Genomic DNA, 18,249 nt, shown 5'->3' with positions numbered 1-18,249 from the left:
GTACATCATACATCGTACATCATACATCATCATACATAGTACCAAAGTTCGAAACCATAGTTTGGATGTCGGACGGTAAGAAAGTGACGTCACCAATTCAAAATCAGCTAGCCGAATTCCTCAGTCTGGTAACAACCGCGCAGTAGAGCGGACGGATGAGAGTCGCGCTCCGCAAATTTCGAGTACCGGGTTCTCAACCTCCCGGATCCCGCGCTTCGGGTCCGCTACGTATTTCGAGTACCGGGTTCTCAACCTCCCAGATCTCGCGCTTCGGGCCCGCTACGCGGTGAAACTCGACTTCCAAGATAAGCGCTCCGTGGTTCCTGGTTCATGTTTACAATAAATTATTTCAATTCGTTTTTCGCGCAAGCCCATATTCAGTAGCTGTCGGTCCGCTAATAAAATTTCTCGACTTCCAGGATAAACGCTCCGTGGTTCCTGGTTCATGTTTACAATAAATTATTTCAATTCGTTTTTCGCGCAAGCCCATATTCAGTAGCTGTCGGTCCGCTAATAAAATTTCTCGACTTCCAGGATAAACGCTCCGTGGTTCCTGGTTCATGTTTACAATAAATTATTTCAATTCGTTTTTCGCGCAAGCCCATATTCAGTAGCTGTCGGTCCGCTAATAAAATTTCTCGACTTCCAGGATAAACGCTCCGTGGTTCCTGGTTCATGTTTACAATAAATTATTTCAATTCGTTTTTCGCGCAAGCCCATATTCAGTAGCTGTCGGTCCACTAATAAAATTTCTCGACTTCCAGGATAAACGCTCCGTGGTTCCTGGTTCATGTTTACAATAAATTATTTCAATTCGTTTTTCGCGCAAGCCCATATTCAGTAGCTGTCGGTCCGCTAATAAAATTTCTCGACTTCCAGGATAAACGCTCCGTGGTTCCTGGTTCATGTTTACAATAAATTATTTCCATTCGTTTTTCGCGCAAGCCCATATTCAGTAGCTGTCGGTCCGCTAATAAAATTTCTCGACTTCCAGGATAAACGCTCCGTGGTTCCTGGTTCATGTTTACAATAAATTATTTCAATTCGTTTTTCGCGCCAGCCCATATTCAGTAGCTGTCGGTCCGCTAATAAAATTTCTCGACTTCCAGGATAAACGCTCCGTGGTTCCTGGTTCATGTTTACAATAAATTATTTCAATTCGTTTTTCGCGCAAGCCCATATTCAGTAGCTGTCGGTCCGATAATAAAATTTCTATTACTTTACAATCTTCTCATAATCTTTTCGGTAAAATATATCGATAAAAAAATTATATTAAACCTCACACAGTATTTTTGATTTGTTCTCATGCTGAGAATATTTATTACTATTCAAGGTATAACCTGAGGTGGTTGAAGGTGGTCGGAGGTGGACGAGGAAGAGGACGAGGAGGACGAGGAGGACGAGGATTTGTGCTGGGTGAGTAAAACACTTTTATAATATTTGATGGCAATTGTAATTATATTTCATCTGAAATATTACAAACTTGTCACGTTTACAATAAATTATTTCAATTCATTTTTCGTGCAAGCACATATTCAGTAGCTATGAATAATCTTATACAATTTATTATATTATTAATTAATTGATTAATTACATTAATTCTTACACAATATTTTTGATGTGTTCCTATACTAAGAATATTCATTACTATTCCAGGTATCACCCGAGGTGGTCGGAGGTGGACGAGGAGGAGGACGAGGTGGACGAGGAGGAGGACGAGGTGGACGAGGAGGAGGCGGGGTGGGTCGTGGGAGAGGACCTCTCCTCTCCTCAGAGGAGGGGAGGGGGAGGGGCAGGGAAGGGGGAGAGGTGGGCGGGGAGGGGGAAGGGAAGGGGTGGGGGAAGGGGGCGGGGCGGGGAGGGGTGGGGAGGGTGGGGGGGAGGGAGGGAGAGTGGGGGGGTGGGAGGGAGGGAGGGAGGGAGGGCGGGCGCGAGAGGGGTGGGGGGGTGTACTGCTCTATTAACTCTAACGGGCTCGCATTGACATCCGTCCTCCACTCTCTCCCTCCCTTCCGCCCCCTCCTGCCCCTTCCCTTCCCCCTCCGCGACCCCTCCCCACCCCTTCCCTCCCCCCTTCCGCCACCCTCCCCTCCCCGCCCCTCCCCTTCCCTTCCCCCTCCCCGCCCACCTCTCCCCCTTCCCTGCCCCTCCCCCTCCCCTCCTCTGAGGAGAGGAGAGGTCCTCTCCCACGACCCACCCCGCCTCCTCCTCGTCCACCTCATCCTCCTCCTCGTCCACCTCGTCCTCCTCCTCGTCCACCTCCGACCACCTCGGGTGATACCTGGAATAGTAATGAATATTTTTAGTATAGGAACACATCAAAAATATTGTGTAAGAATTAATGTAATTAATCAATTAATTAATAATATAATAAATTGTATAAGATTATTCATAGCTACTGAATATGTGCTTGCACGAAAAATGAATTGAAATAATTTATTGTAAACGTGACAAGTTTGTAATATTTCAGATGAAATATAATTACAATTGTCATTAAATATTATAAGAATATTAATTAATTAATTAATAATATAATAAATTGTATAAGATTATTCATAGCTACTGAATATGTGCTTGCACGAAAAATGAATTGAAATAATTTATTGTAAACGTGACAAGTTTGTAATATTTCAGATGAAATATAATTACAATTGCCATCAAATATTATAAAAGTGTTTTACTCACCCAGCACAAATCCTCGTCCTCCTCGTCCTCCTCGTCCTCTTCCTCGTCCACCTCCGACCACCTTCAACCACCTCAGGTTATACCTTGAATAGTAATAAATATTCTCAGCATGAGAACAAATCAAAAATACTGTGTGAGGTTTAATATAATTTTTTTATCGATATATTTTACCGAAAAGATTATGAGAAGATTGTAAAGTAATAGAAATTTTATTATCGGACCGACAGCTACTGAATATGGGCTTGCGCGAAAAACGAATTGAAATAATTTATTGTAAACATGAACCAGGAACCACGGAGCGTTTATCCTGGAAGTCGAGAAATTTTATTAGCGGACCGACAGCTACTGAATATGGGCTTGCGCGAAAAACGAATGGAAATAATTTATTGTAAACATGAACCAGGAACCACGGAGCGTTTATCCTGGAAGTCGAGAAATTTTATTAGCGGACCGACAGCTACTGAATATGGGCTTGCGCGAAAAACGAATTGAAATAATTTATTGTAAACATGAACCAGGAACCACGGAGCGTTTATCCTGGAAGTCGAGAAATTTTATTAGTGGACCGACAGCTACTGAATATGGGCTTGCGCGAAAAACGAATTGAAATAATTTATTGTAAACATGAACCAGGAACCACGGAGCGTTTATCCTGGAAGTCGAGAAATTTTATTAGCGGACCGACAGCTACTGAATATGGGCTTGCGCGAAAAACGAATTGAAATAATTTATTGTAAACATGAACCAGGAACCACGGAGCGTTTATCCTGGAAGTCGAGAAATTTTATTAGCGGACCGACAGCTACTGAATATGGGCTTGCGCGAAAAACGAATTGAAATAATTTATTGTAAACATGAACCAGGAACCACGGAGCGTTTATCCTGGAAGTCGAGAAATTTTATTAGCGGACCGACAGCTACTGAATATGGGCTTGCGCGAAAAACGAATTGAAATAATTTATTGTAAACATGAACCAGGAACCACGGAGCGTTTATCCTGGAAGTCGAGAAATTTTATTAGCGGACCGACAGCTACTGAATATGGGCTGGCGCGAAAAACGAATTGAAATAATTTATTGTAAACATGAACCAGGAACCACGGAGCGTTTATCCTGGAAGTCGAGAAATTTTATTAGCGAACCGACAGCTACTGAATATGGGCTTGCGCGAAAAACGAATTGAAATAATTTATTGTAAACATGAACCAGGAACCACGGAGCGTTTATCCTGGAAGTCGAGAAATTTTATTAGCGGACCGACAGCTACTGAATATGGGCTTGCGCGAAAAACGAATTGAAATAATTTATTGTAAACATGAACCAGGAACCACGGAGCGTTTATCCTGGAAGTCGAGAAATTTTATTAGCGGACCGACAGCTACTGAATATGGGCTTGCGCGAAAAACGAATTGAAATAATTTATTGTAAACATGAACCAGGAACCACGGAGCGTTTATCCTGGAAGTCGAGAAATTTTATTAGCGGACCGACAGCTACTGAATATGGGCTTGCGCGAAAAACGAATTGAAATAATTTATTGTAAACATGAACCAGGAACCACGGAGCGTTTATCCTGGAAGTCGAGAAATTTTATTAGCGGACCGACAGCTACTGAATATGGGCTTGCGCGAAAAACGAATTGAAATAATTTATTGTAAACATGAACCAGGAACCACGGAGCGTTTATCCTGGAAGTCGAGAAATTTTATTAGCGGACCGACAGCTACTGAATATGGGCTTGCGCGAAAAACGAATTGAAATAATTTATTGTAAACATGAACCAGGAACCACGGAGCGTTTATCCTGGAAGTCGAGAAATTTTATTAGCGGACCGACAGCTACTGAATATGGGCTTGCGCGAAAAACGAATTGAAATAATTTATTGTAAACATGAACCAGGAACCACGGAGCGTTTATCCTGGAAGTCGAGAAATTTTATTAGCGGACCGACAGCTACTGAATATGGGCTTGCGCGAAAAACGAATTGAAATAATTTATTGTAAACATGAACCAGGAACCACGGAGCGTTTATCCTGGAAGTCGAGAAATTTTATTAGCGGACCGACAGCTACTGAATATGGGCTTGCGCGAAAAACGAATTGAAATAATTTATTGTAAACATGAACCAGGAACCACGGAGCGCTTATCCTGGAAGTCGAGTTTCACCGCGTAGCGGGCCCGAAGCGCGAGATCTGGGAGGTTGAGAACCCGGTACTCGAAATACGTAGCGGACCCGAAGCGCGGGATCCGGGAGGTTGAGAACCCGGTACTCGAAATTTGCGGAGCGCGACTCTCATCCGTCCGCTCTACTGCGCGGTTGTTACCAGACTGAGGAATTCGGCTAGCTGATTTTGAATTGGTGACGTCACTTTCTTACCGTCCGACATCCAAACTATGGTTTCGAACTTTGGTACTATGTATGATGATGTATGATGTACGATGTATGATGTACGATGTATGATGTATGATGATATGATATGATGTATAATGAGTTTAGGTTTCACATTTCAGACTAGAAATGCGCACTTTGTCTTTCCTGCCGATTCCAGACTCAAGCGGCTAGGCCCTTCGATGGTCAGCCGTTGACTAAAGATATATTCTTCATTTCGGGTCAGCTAGTAAAGCTGCCGTTCTGCGACAGTTGGATGACAAAAATCTTTGGTCCTACCTTTCAAGTGTGTGTTAAAATACACTCGAAGTTATAAGAAGCTTCGTTCTATCTCTCCCTATCATAAATAAAAAATCGCCGACAATCACCTTTTTAGGTCTTCAAATCAGGACACTGCGTTAAATACTGTCTCATATACGGAGCATCCATTTCATCTCGATGAAAATTAGCGCATCCGTGATGTATTACAGTTACTCTGAATTTCTTTCCATACGAACATTGTTCGAAAAACAATTCTGCTTCTCTACCCAACGTAGATACTTCACTTGCGACTAGCTAAATCAGCGTTTCGATTCTATGCCTACGATAATTCAAGATCGAGAGAACAAATGAAAAGTTGTTGGAATAATTATGAATATTAGTGTTATGGAATACATCGAGCACGTGTCGAATAGAATCTCATTCTGAAATGAATAATTCTTCTATTTTCATATTACAGCCGTATTATTGTAGATAATCTAGATTGTCTCCTGGAAAATTATAAAATTCATAGTATGCATTACGTAATAATCGTAAATGGATCATATATATTGATATCGTACATGGACCGCATATACATGTATACTTTTTGATCTCTGCATCATTATTACATCTGATCTATTATCATTTACGATCAGTGTATACATTCTTTTCTCGGGTACCGATACTTTAATTAAATCACTGTTTTGATATGAATTTTGGAAGAAATTTATTCTCATTATCAACTTCTTGTATCGCCGACAAGTCGGTAAGTACACACAGGCTAAGTACAGCCTTGGGCTTATCATGGCGAAGACTGTGTTACTCGGAAAATGAATGTAGCCAGCATTATGTCAACGACACTATTGACTCAAGAACCAGTTCTTGATAGAATCAATACGAAAATAGCCGATGGAGTTATAATAAAGGGATAAAACCTAAAGCATTTGCCTTGCTTTTTTTTTCATCTTGGGGCGAAGAACTTTTTGCCTCTAACTCGACTCAAACGACCCTGTTCAGACCAATTGAACCTCATTTGAGGTTCCCTGAGCAGAGCAAAAAAGGGGCTTCAAAGATCGTAGCACCAACAGCTCAGAAAATACGTAGAAAATAGGAAGGAAAGATGAATTCGTTCATTGATTTATTTCAGTACGAGTTACATCAAATGGTAAGAATACAATATTTTACATATCGATTCCTGGAGAGAGCTGTTGCACCTGCACACAGGCCGGAGCTCAGACTCTACTTACAACTTCAAGAATAACTATCTCATTTAATATTTTTCATATTCTGCCTGAGATGATATTAAATATATCGCACTTCTTCTTCATCATGGTATAGTGAGATTTGTGATGTAATGTTTCATCATTTTTTTACATTTCTTTTTGTCTTCCACCACAATACTATTTAGCAACTTGTTAAAGTACTACACATCAACACCAGAACATCTGTACAACGATTAAGACATATTGAATAAACCGAAACTAAAATTTTGGACCTATGAGTTTCTGATTAATGTTCCCCTCCTCTTTAAAAAGTTGGTGCAAATTTTATGAATTCTTTTTGGCCATCACTCTTGTCCCTTGGCTCGCTCATCAAGCGCTCACGAGCCCGCTCAAGCAGGCAGGCATGTGTTCAGATGAAGCATCAAAATCACAAGCAATCCGTCAGTCAGTCTGTATTTTTGGAAGACCTCCTCGGCTCAGATGGTCTCCCGGTACCTAGGAATCGATTTGTATAACCCTTTTCTGATGAATTATTCGACACAGAAGATTCCAAGCTTTCGGAAGATTTTGCAACCAATCATCTATTTGTTTTGACATCTATGTCAAATTCCAAATCCACGTGTCTGTACTTTTTGGGTTTGCACGCTTTTCACTTAACAATAACAAAAATATTTCATGCGAACTTGTAATAAATATTCCACAAAAGATATTTTTATATAATAAGGATGATTATGGTTTGTGACAAAGTCATCCGCATGTTCAATTATAACCTCACAGGATTGCTATCCATAAGAGGCAGGTGATACGTTTATTGCAATAGCCAAACTAGACAGTCTAGTGAAATTACTAAGCTTTTACTAAGAATTACTAAGAGTAAAAGATTTTCTCCCCGTCTTTTCAGCACTTTGAGGAACCATGAATTGACAATACTCTATGTCGAACATTTCAACAATCGGGAAGGACAATATGGTTTGATAAGCATGTCAATGTAATGCAGGAGGTGGGATAAATTTTATTAGCAACTTTTCGCCACACTTCCAAGAAGTTGTATTATCGAAAGACTATGTTAACACTTTATCAAAATTTTAAATAAATTAACAAGACTTTTATTCTTCATTCCAGTTCATTTGCCACGAACCTCATAATAGATTCATTTCCATCATTCATCTGTATATTTATTCAAGCACCTACGTAATTTTTCTCAAGTAAAACCAAATACCGCTTCTAAAACTTGGGAAAAATATAGAAAATAGGTGCAGCCTTCGACATATCATCAATTAACGTACTTCTAGGCAAAGAGAAAAGTGTTTCTGAATTTTTCGAATATTCTCAAAACTTGAGACATTGAATGTTTTCAATTCATAACTTTAAAACTGCCAAACAAAAAAAATAAAAAAATTCTTCATAGAACATTCAATGTTTCGCGAAAAAAATCAATTTCTTTGTTGCGTTGTATAAGTCAAAATGGCATTTGGATTCTGTAAGAAGACACTTTGAACTGCTAGAAAAAACATATACTAGTCTGATTAGCTTCGATAAGTTGAGTTTCTCAGACAACTGAATTTGAGCGATTTTGAAGAAAGCACGACTTTGTCAATATGCATGAAGTTACGGGTATTACTGTGAAACTTCATTACATGAAGTAATATTTCAGGTTAATTATGGTGAAAGTGAATCGTTAGAAGCTCAAGAACATGTAGAATAAAAAATTAACTTAATTCAATAACTTGGTGAATAGATATATAATCAATAGTGGTATCACATAGGATGTTAAAATAAATAATTAGTTAAAAAATTTAGCAGATAATTTGAATTCCAATTCAACAATAGAAAAAATAAATGTGAAAAAAATGTAAATGCCATCATGCATATAATATACGCACTATTCAGCAGGAGTACAGCTGCAGCACAATTTTGACGCATGTTCTAAGCACATAGGCTTTTTACACTTTAAACATTGGTACTGTGTCTTTCAACTGAATTTTGATGGGTAGAGAAAATAAATTTTTTTGTACTCCAGCTTATTTGACACTAACGGATTGCGCGAAGTCGTGCTTATCACAATCATATCTAAAATCCCAAATATCAACAATACTAGCTCGGTAGGATTATGTGTACTAGCGTACTGTAGCCGCAGGTTATTTATTTTTTTCGATTTCACGGCAAAGTTTTTTTTTTCATAAGATTGTAATCGTCTGTTGATAGTTTACTATTGTTTTTAGAGATTGTAATCACATATTTATTGAAAAAAAAATGTACTTACGATCCGCAAAAAAATCACGGTCTGTACCACACACTGGTCTGACCAGCCCCCTGCAACTAGATCGAGCGAAAAAGTAAAAAGAGTAACCTAGTATGTCACATAATTTTAGTTCTTATTGAAGGCGCTAGTAGTGCAGTTGCACGGGTTGCACTCTGTAAAGGCCGTAAAGGTAATCGCGCAAACCCACTGATATATATCGCAAACCGCGCAACTGTACTACTAACGCTCTCTACCGAGTGTGACAACATAGACTCGTTTTCTGAAACACAGAGTTGCAGGGGGCTGGGTCTGACAGACCGATTTTAGGTTAGACAACCGTCCTGTCCAGCTGCTATTGCGTCACTGAACTTGGTTCAATGCCGGGTAAGTTGGGGCATCTCCTAAACTTTTTTTTACCGCATAGGCCGAAGCGCTCTATTGTACTGATAAAAAAGTTAGCGTACTGTGAAATCCGCTGTCTGTCCCTCGGACCGACGTATGGTCTACTAGGGTTAATTGTTTATAAGTATTCTGTAAATTTAGCCATTTGCTGCTGCCTAATTATCGAGACAACTGTAATAAACCAGAGCACAGGCTTGTAGGTTGTATCGGTGTAGGTCCTAGAACGCCATTACAGGCCGCATGTGCCCCCAACCAAACTTTGGATCACGGCCCTGGCCGAGCAGACGACATTTTCAGCTCGTACTATGCATAGGGTGCGTTCCAAAACTAACTGGTAGCGCTACAAACTCTCTAGAGGCAGAGCTGCTTACAAACACGGCAACGCAAAAGAGATAAAAGGTCATTGATAACACTGGAACCTGATTTCGAAACGGACCTATAATGTGACTCGAACTTCGTTGACATAATTCAAAGAGTACAGTGCCTGGGAGTAGGTTAGGTTGGTAAAAGTGTCACTTGGTGCGTGGTCCATGCTTGTTTACTGAACAGAGAAGACCAGGGTCCTGCCCGTGTTCTGCCTGCGCCGCGTTTAAACAACATTGTGGCACTTACGTTACAGTTACGTGCAGGTAATTCAATTTTAATGCCTTTGTTGAAAATAGTATATTGCACCTAGAAGCGCGCAATTAGTTCCTGATTCTCATAAATTGAGTTGTAATCTGATTTACGTACTTCATGGGTGAAATATTCGAATAGCTACGTCCCTTGCATTGCTATCATAGTTTCCTACGCATTTCTTCAGTTAGTTTTTCAAGAGGAAAACATGTATGAATTCACATTTTTTTTTATAAGCAGCGTCGAGAAAGCAGATGAGTCACCGATATAAATTGCGAAGTGTTGCGGAAGTCAAAAAAATCTGTGAGAGAGAAGAAACAGAAGAAGGAAATGACTGGCTTTCTTCAGATGAGGAAAGCGATTACATAGAAGAAGTAACAAACTCTGAATCCGAAGAAACTGTATCTGACTTGGAAACCACAGATGAAAGTGAATCAGAGGTATGAACACGAACACTGTACCGTTTTACAGGAACATATTTCCATTTGGTTTTTTTCTCTTCTGACCATGGAAGTATAATGGTAGAAAATTGATTTTTTACAGTCTGCAAGTCAACAATATTGGGTCCAGACTGGAAGAAAACGTCAAAGGCCAACTACTCAAACGTCTTGTGATGGCAGAATACCCAGTGTCATTTATGGACATGACGGGTACCAGTGGTACTCAACGGCATGTCAAAAAATACGTCACCAAAATCATAGTACGAGTTTTTTGCCAGGTCCAGTTGGAGAAGCATGGAATGCTAAAACTCCACTCGAAGCATGGAGTTTACTCTTGAATGATACCATCCTGGAAAAAATCGTTCGTCATACAAATGAAGAAATTATACGATACCGAAATTCAGTAGAAACGGAAAAAAATGTGAATCATGTGTACAGCAATGTGGAAATGCATGAACTGAAAGCTTTTATCGGAATACTTTATTTCATGGGCTTGCAGAAAACTTCATCTGCAAATGTTGATGACTTGTGGTCTGCCGGTTATGGTTCGGTAATATATCGGGCAACAATGTCGATTCACAGGTACCACTTCCTCTCGAGGATGATACGATTTGACGATAAAAATACAAGGCCACAGCGAAGAGAAATGGATAAATTTGCCCCAATACGCTTAGTGTGGGAAATCTTCACCTCTAACTGTACAAAGTTTTACATACCAGCATCATATTGCACAATTGATGAACAATTGGTTTCATTCTCAGGACGTTGTCCATTTAAAGTGTACAATGGCTTAAAGCCCGATGAATATGGCATAAAAATCATTATGGTAAATGATTCACATACTTTTTATATGTACAGCGCGGAGCCATATTTAGGGAAAGTGACGACGGACCCTGGGGAGAGTGTTTCATCCTATTACTTGCGAAAATTATCCGAGCCACTACATGGGACCTTGAGAAATCTGACGTGTGGCAAATGGTTTTCTTCTGTTGAGATCTTCGATAAGATGTTACAAGATCATTCCCTAATGATGGTCGGGACCATCAAAAGAAATAGGAGACAAATTCCTGATAGTTTCAGAAAAGCAGGGCCTGTTTCATCCACAAAATTTGCATTCGATGGTACGAAAACATTAGTTTGTTACACTCTACAAAAGAAGAAAATTGTTCTAGTACTTTCAACCTTCCATCAAACTGTTGAAATCGATAAGGAGTCACAAAAACCAGAAATTATCAGTTGCACGGGTTGCACTCTGTAAAGGCCGTAAAGGTAATCGCGCAAACCCACTGATATATATCGCAAACCGCGCAACTGTACTACTAACGCTCTCTACCGAGTGTGACAACATAGACTCGTTTTCTGAAACACAGAGTTGCAGGGGGCTGGGTCTGACAGACCGACTTTAGGTTAGACAACCGTCCTGTCCAGCTGCTATTGCGTCACTGAACTTGGTTCAATGCCGGGTAAGTTGGGGCATCTCCTAAACTTTTTTTTACCGCATAGGCCGAAGCGCTCTATTGTACTGATAAAAAAGTTAGCGTACTGTGAAATCCGCTGTCTGTCCCTCGGACCGACGTATGGTCTACTAGGGTTAATTGTTTATAAGTATTCTGTAAATTTAGCCATTTGCTGCTGCCTAATTATCGAGACAACTGTAATAAACCAGAGCACAGGCTTGTAGGTTGTATCGGTGTAGGTCCTAGAACGCCATTACAGGCCGCATGTGCCCCCAACCAAACTTTGGATCACGGCCCTGGCCGAGCAGACGACATTTTCAGCTCGTACTATGCATAGGGTGCGTTCCAAAACTAACTGGTAGCGCTACAAACTCTCTAGAGGCAGAGCTGCTTACAAACACGGCAACGCAAAAGAGATAAAAGGTCATTGATAACACTGGAACCTGATTTCGAAACGGACCTATAATGTGACTCGAACTTCGTTGACATAATTCAAAGAGTACAGTGCCTGGGAGTAGGTTAGGTTGGTAAAAGTGTCACTTGGTGCGTGGTCCATGCTTGTTTACTGAACAGAGAAGACCAGGGTCCTGCCCGTGTTCTGCCTGCGCCGCGTTTAAACAACATTGTGGCACTTACGTTACAGTTACGTGCAGGTAATTCAATTTTAATGCCTTTGTTGAAAATAGTATATTGCACCTAGAAGCGCGCAATTAGTTCCTGATTCTCATAAATTGAGTTGTAATCTGATTTACGTACTTCATGGGTGAAATATTCGAATAGCTACGTCCCTTGCATTGCTATCATAGTTTCCTACGCATTTCTTCAGTTAGTTTTTCAAGAGGAAAACATGTATGAATTCACATTTTTTTTTATAAGCAGCGTCGAGAAAGCAGATGAGTCACCGATATAAATTGCGAAGTGTTGCGGAAGTCAAAAAAATCTGTGAGAGAGAAGAAACAGAAGAAGGAAATGACCGGCTTTCTTCAGATGAGGAAAGCGATTACATAGAAGAAGTAACAAACTCTGAATCCGAAGAAACTGTATCTGACTTGGAAACCACAGATGAAAGTGAATCAGAGGTATGAACACGAACACTGTACCGTTTTACAGGAACATATTTCCATTTGGTTTTTTTCTCTTCTGACCATGGAAGTATAATGGTAGAAAATTGATTTTTTACAGTCTGCAAGTCAACAATATTGGGTCCAGACTGGAAGAAAACGTCAAAGGCCAACTACTCAAACGTCTTGTGATGGCAGAATACCCAGTGTCATTTATGGACATGACGGGTACCAGTGGTACTCAACGGCATGTCAAAAAATACGTCACCAAAATCATAGTACGAGTTTTTTGCCAGGTCCAGTTGGAGAAGCATGGAATGCTAAAACTCCACTCGAAGCATGGAGTTTACTCTTGAATGATACCATCCTGGAAAAAATCGTTCGTCATACAAATGAAGAAATTATACGATACCGAAATTCAGTAGAAACGGAAAAAAATGTGAATCATGTGTACAGCAATGTGGAAATGCATGAACTGAAAGCTTTTATCGGAATACTTTATTTCATGGGCTTGCAGAAAACTTCATCTGCAAATGTTGATGACTTGTGGTCTGCCGGTTATGGTTCGGTAATATATCGGGCAACAATGTCGATTCACAGGTACCACTTCCTCTCGAGGATGATACGATTTGACGATAAAAATACAAGGCCACAGCGAAGAGAAATGGATAAATTTGCCCCAATACGCTTAGTGTGGGAAATCTTCACCTCTAACTGTACAAAGTTTTACATACCAGCATCATATTGCACAATTGATGAACAATTGGTTTCATTCTCAGGACGTTGTCCATTTAAAGTGTACAATGGCTTAAAGCCCGATGAATATGGCATAAAAATCATTATGGTAAATGATTCACATACTTTTTATATGTACAGCGCGGAGCCATATTTAGGGAAAGTGACGACGGACCCTGGGGAGAGTGTTTCATCCTATTACTTGCGAAAATTATCCGAGCCACTACATGGGACCTTGAGAAATCTGACGTGTGGCAAATGGTTTTCTTCTGTTGAGATCTTCGATAAGATGTTACAAGATCATTCCCTAATGATGGTCGGGACCATCAAAAGAAATAGGAGACAAATTCCTGATAGTTTCAGAAAAGCAGGGCCTGTTTCATCCACAAAATTTGCATTCGATGGTACGAAAACATTAGTTTGTTACACTCTACAAAAGAAGAAAATTGTTCTAGTACTTTCAACCTTCCATCAAACTGTTGAAATCGATAAGGAGTCACAAAAACCAGAAATTATCAAATTTTACAACTCAACGAAAGGTGGCACAGACACATTTAATCAAATGTGCCTTGAGTATACCACGGCGAGAAAAACCTCAAGATGGCCTATAAGAATTTGGATGGCCATGCTCGATCAAGCAGCCATCAACGCAATGGTACTCTACAATTTCAATGGGAACAACCAGCTGCTGGCTAGAAGACAATTTTTGAAAACTTTAGGTAGAGCATTGATCGAGCCTCACCTTCGCGCGAAACTGCGGACTGTAAATCTACGTCGGAACTTGCGATTGTATATTGAAGAAATTCTGGACATTGAAAAGCCTATCGTTCGCACAAAGTGTACCCCCACCCCCGGAAAGCGGGCAAGGTGTGCTTTTTGCCCAAGATCTAACGATCGAAAATCCCGTACTGTTTGTGCAATTTGCAATCGAATTTTGTGCGAAGAACATCGTACACTCTACTGCCCACTGTGCAGCGAACGTGACTAACCATTTTACACAAGTTTATTTCTTTTCAGTATTATTACATTTTCCCGATGCGTAATATACATTATAAGTTGTAACAAAAATATTTATAGTGGATTATTATTGATTTTGTCCAGTTCCCAAGTTTAGAAATTTGCCAATGCTCACAATGCTTTTCCGTTTGAATCGTTTTTTCACTAACTTCAATATTCTGAAAGTGACTTTTAACTACACCATTCTCATCCTTATTAAGAGTTGAACAGATTTGATTATATTCAAATCCTGTTATCGCATATAGAAAGCTTATGCCAAGGAACAACTGGGGTGTACCGCCACTCTATAGTAGCGTTCTAGAGTTTGAATGTCTTTATTGCGATCCTAGGGATCCAGTTAGTCTAGAAAAGGTCATTTGCATCAATTCTAAGACTTAAATAGTTCTAAGGCAAAAAGTTTCTGGTCCCAAGATCAAAAAAAAGCAAGGCTGGACTTTCATGGTAAAAATTTGGCCAAATTTAAATAATGCTACAATCGATTCTTTGATGCATTACATTAACGTAATTTTGCAAGAGGAATCGATTACGCGTAGTCTAGATTCACTGCGAGCAACGCATCGAAAGTGAGAGCCGAAAAATGGAAAATATCTTCATATTTTCTTCGTATATTCTCAGCTAGTGATTCCACGATCTTGTAGATGTGTTTCCACAGCTAAGAAATATACCGTCCTAACTCTTCAAGTAATTAACACTGAAATGATCTGTAGATAAAGTGAAAGAAACATACCTTATATCTGGCTGGCGGAACGTTTTAAAAAAATTCCGTACGCAAAAACATGGTAGAAATTCAAAGTTTCCTAATGTCTGGGTGACCAGTCGCTATTGTTCGGTACTATAAGTTAGTAACTAACGTCTTATCGAAAATCATAAATGTGAATTGTAATTCGAATAATTATCCGCAGTACACGAATCGTTATAATGGCCATTATCAAATTTCTGTCGAACTTGCCTTTAAAACTTGAACATTCACAACTGGCAATGAGTGATCATTGAAATTTATCTTCACTTGAGACAGCATCTGCACTCATCGCATCATCGTCCCCGAAATATTCTGCACGTTCGATTCCCTCGCCGTGATATTCGCCTTCTCCTTCTTCGTGTTTCAAATATTCAATATCTTCAAGCCATAGATCCTCATCGCATTTATCAGTTAGCGAATCCGTAGACGCCTGCGAGGAAATTGAATTTTGTCAATTTCAATTTTAGTAATGAAATGGTTTAATGAAAGTGAAGCATCCCCTCAACAGAGACTGTCTCACAGTGAAATTTTACTTCCTGCGTATTCCCGAAGCTCAACAATGCACAATAAATACATGAGATAATATTCTGCAATTGGTGTACCTGATATAGTTTTTAATGCTATTATAGATGCGATTACTAATTGTTATTAGTATTTTCTACAGCGAAGATGTAATTAGAAATCACGCAGTTGGCTACCACTAAAATTAAACCATCTCTCTAGTCGCTGTATTACTTATTTACGAAGGCACTCGAAATAAAATGTTATTTTATTTTTTTATATTATATAAAATGTAGAGTATTCTCCTATTATTCACTAGAATTTTCCCCACCTTTTCTTTTGTGGGAAACTTCCATCGTAAAGATGGCTCGAAAAAAATTAGCTAAACAAAATGACAGAGGTGGCGATAATTGAATGCAATGTATAAGGCTAATCAAAGTTCTATAAATCTGGTGAGTTATTTTTCTCATTTTCCTTTCACCCCTCTTGGTAAAAATTCGGCTGAAAGCTGCGAGATATTTTCTACACTCACTCTTTTCCTCACACTCTCCATTCACTTTCAAGCTAGCCACCTATTCTAAGTAAGTCTTCGTCACGTCAATCTACATCCATAGAAATATCTACCTGGGCTTTTTCTAACAAAAAAACCTGTTCACTGCACTTCCTACATTTGTTCTATCACATTAAGAACTTCTTCTCAGACGATTCATGCATGCATCTTACTTCAATAGTGAAGAGCTTCAAACTCTTGTGATACCATCATCTTACCTCCTCTTGCAGAGGCGCTGGTTCCAATGGAAGCAGATCAGGATTATACGCCGTGATATACCTGGCTCTCCACAGAGGTATGACTCCTTTTTTCAAGGGCAACGGCTCTTCGAATAGTGGTGGCTTGGATTGTGCAGCCACTTTTCCATCCTGCACTGCCTCTTCTGTGGTTTCAGGTACCTCTTCGATCATTCTCTCAACAGTGTCTTCCTGCAACAGTCTCACTCTCAGTATACAGCTGGTTAAAAATCGTGATATGCATAAAAAAAAAATCGAATATTTTACCGTAAGCACTGTGCAAACGGCACGACATTATATATATGCGAACAAGGAACGCCCAAGATTGTTTATAAATTGGCAACGGGAGTTAAACTTACAACAGGCGCGTCGACCTCTTCTCGAGATTCGTCGTAGTCCGGATCCCGGATGTGAATGTAATGTCCATGCTGCATGCAGTTGCTCTCAAACGTGAAGCACCCTCGGCCGTAGGGCTAAATTATTTGGACGCACTCGAGGTTGTCAATCGGTTAAAAATTGATATGCAGAATCGAACAATTCGCAGCGACGAAAAGCTGCGATAAGATCAAACTTGCTGTTCCACCTGATTCAGTTCCCAAAATCCGTGAAAGCGGTGTCGAGGATGAATGAGCTGCCCTGGACCCTGCATACGGTCCTTGATCCAAGTTCCGTTAAATTTCGTACCAGTCGCCTCGAACAAGTACGTTCCCATACCGTGTCGCAGATTCTTCTTCCAGGATCCTTCGTAGACGTCCTTGTTCGCGTAGTAATACGCGCCAAAGCCGTACTTCGTGTCGCGTTTCCAATCTCCTGAGTTCGTTCAGGGTCAGGTTTACCATTAGTGAAATTTCCCCAAGCACGCGGTCTCCTGGTGATCCGGAAGCCCGACTTATACCTTCGTACTTAGTTCCGTCCGGGTACCAAAATGTCCCGTGACCATGCTTCAAGCCGCGGCGCCATTCGCCCTCGTAACGCGCACCGTTGCGAAAAACGTAAAGTCCTTTACCATGCCGCGATCCTTTGCAATAAGATCCGACGTACATATCGCCGTTCGGTAGCAGTGCTTTGCCCTGACCGTGTCTCTCGCCTTGTTCGTTTCGTTCCCCTTCGTATTCCTGATGCCAGAGGTTCGAGGACAAACAATTTGGTACTCGATGATATTTTCACGAAGGAAATTTGGGACGTGTAATACGAGATAAAATAAATGAGGACATGCGGGAAATGCCTTTTGGCTGTGAAGAGCATAACCGATGACTAGATCGTACGAACAGCTAGCATGTAAATTTTCTACTCCACGCATTCCACCAAACTTTGAAGACAGCATGGGGAGTGAATATTATGACACAGACTCCTTCGGGAGTTTCAAGTTTCCTTTGTTGAGGTTTCCTAAGTTTACAAGCGCAATTCAGGTACTCAAATTTAGGAACTCACGCCGAGAGGATTGCGGTCCTCTTCTCCACCCTCACCGTTTGCTTCAGTTCTCGCGGGCATTTTGGAAAGTCAGGTTTTATCTTTTAGAGTAATGGGACGTTTCCCAAACGTCAAGGATTTAATTTACACTGTCTGAATCAGGCTGCAGGCAATTATTCTTAGAAACAAGTATATGTATACGGATACGTGCGCAAGTTCAGATTTCATTTCGAGCAAATTCAATTCGATTACTAAGGTTCGTATTAGTCACGTATTTCTTTACTTTTTTTAAATAGGGTGTAATATGC

The 18,249-nt window shown here is 40.3% G+C and overlaps 3 protein-coding genes and 1 long non-coding RNA gene across 5 annotated transcripts; 2 read left to right on the top strand and 2 right to left on the bottom strand.

The window, feature by feature from the left end:
* Positions 1–6,438: 6,438 nt before the first annotated feature.
* LOC124215161 (uncharacterized) lies at positions 6,439–8,786 on the bottom strand. The gene is made up of 2 exons (XR_011176733.1): positions 8,420–8,786; positions 6,439–7,031 (listed from the first exon to the last, which is right to left on the bottom strand). It is a non-coding gene; the product is annotated as an uncharacterized lncRNA (long non-coding RNA).
* Positions 8,787–9,479: 693 nt separating this feature from the next.
* On the top strand, positions 9,480–11,493 carry LOC124215155 (piggyBac transposable element-derived protein 4-like). The gene is made up of 3 exons (XM_046618194.2): positions 9,480–9,809; positions 10,036–10,235; positions 10,339–11,493. The coding sequence occupies exons 2-3, from the start codon at positions 10,050–10,052 to the stop codon at positions 11,491–11,493; spliced, it is 1,341 nt and encodes a 446-aa protein (XP_046474150.2). The 5' UTR covers positions 9,480–9,809; positions 10,036–10,049.
* Positions 11,494–11,706: 213 nt separating this feature from the next.
* On the top strand, positions 11,707–14,558 carry LOC138190314 (piggyBac transposable element-derived protein 4-like). Of its 2 annotated transcripts, none has more exons than XM_046618195.2 (3): positions 11,707–12,345; positions 12,569–12,771; positions 12,875–14,558. In XM_046618195.2, exons 2-3 carry the CDS (start codon positions 12,586–12,588, stop codon positions 14,474–14,476), a joined length of 1,788 nt encoding a protein of 595 aa, XP_046474151.1. In that variant the 5' UTR covers positions 11,707–12,345; positions 12,569–12,585; the 3' UTR covers positions 14,477–14,558. The 2 variants fall into 2 exon arrangements, with proteins under 2 accessions (XP_046474151.1, XP_046474149.1); XM_046618193.2 differs by having other exon boundaries at positions 11,708–12,345; positions 12,572–12,771.
* A 933-nt stretch (positions 14,559–15,491) lies between these two features.
* Positions 15,492–18,022, bottom strand: LOC124214440 (Radial spoke head protein 1). The gene is made up of 6 exons (XM_069134399.1): positions 17,998–18,022; positions 17,427–17,681; positions 17,115–17,341; positions 16,891–17,004; positions 16,514–16,723; positions 15,492–15,674 (listed from the first exon to the last, which is right to left on the bottom strand). The coding sequence occupies exons 1-6, from the start codon at positions 18,020–18,022 to the stop codon at positions 15,492–15,494; spliced, it is 1,014 nt and encodes a 337-aa protein (XP_068990500.1).
* Positions 18,023–18,249: the final 227 nt, after the last annotated feature.

Source organism: Neodiprion pinetum, chromosome 3 (assembly GCF_021155775.2).
Source record: "Neodiprion pinetum isolate iyNeoPine1 chromosome 3, iyNeoPine1.2, whole genome shotgun sequence".
Classification (NCBI taxonomy): domain Eukaryota; kingdom Metazoa; phylum Arthropoda; class Insecta; order Hymenoptera; family Diprionidae; genus Neodiprion; species Neodiprion pinetum.
Note: the sequence above shows the minus strand (reverse complement) of the source record. Positions and strands in the feature narration are given on the sequence as shown.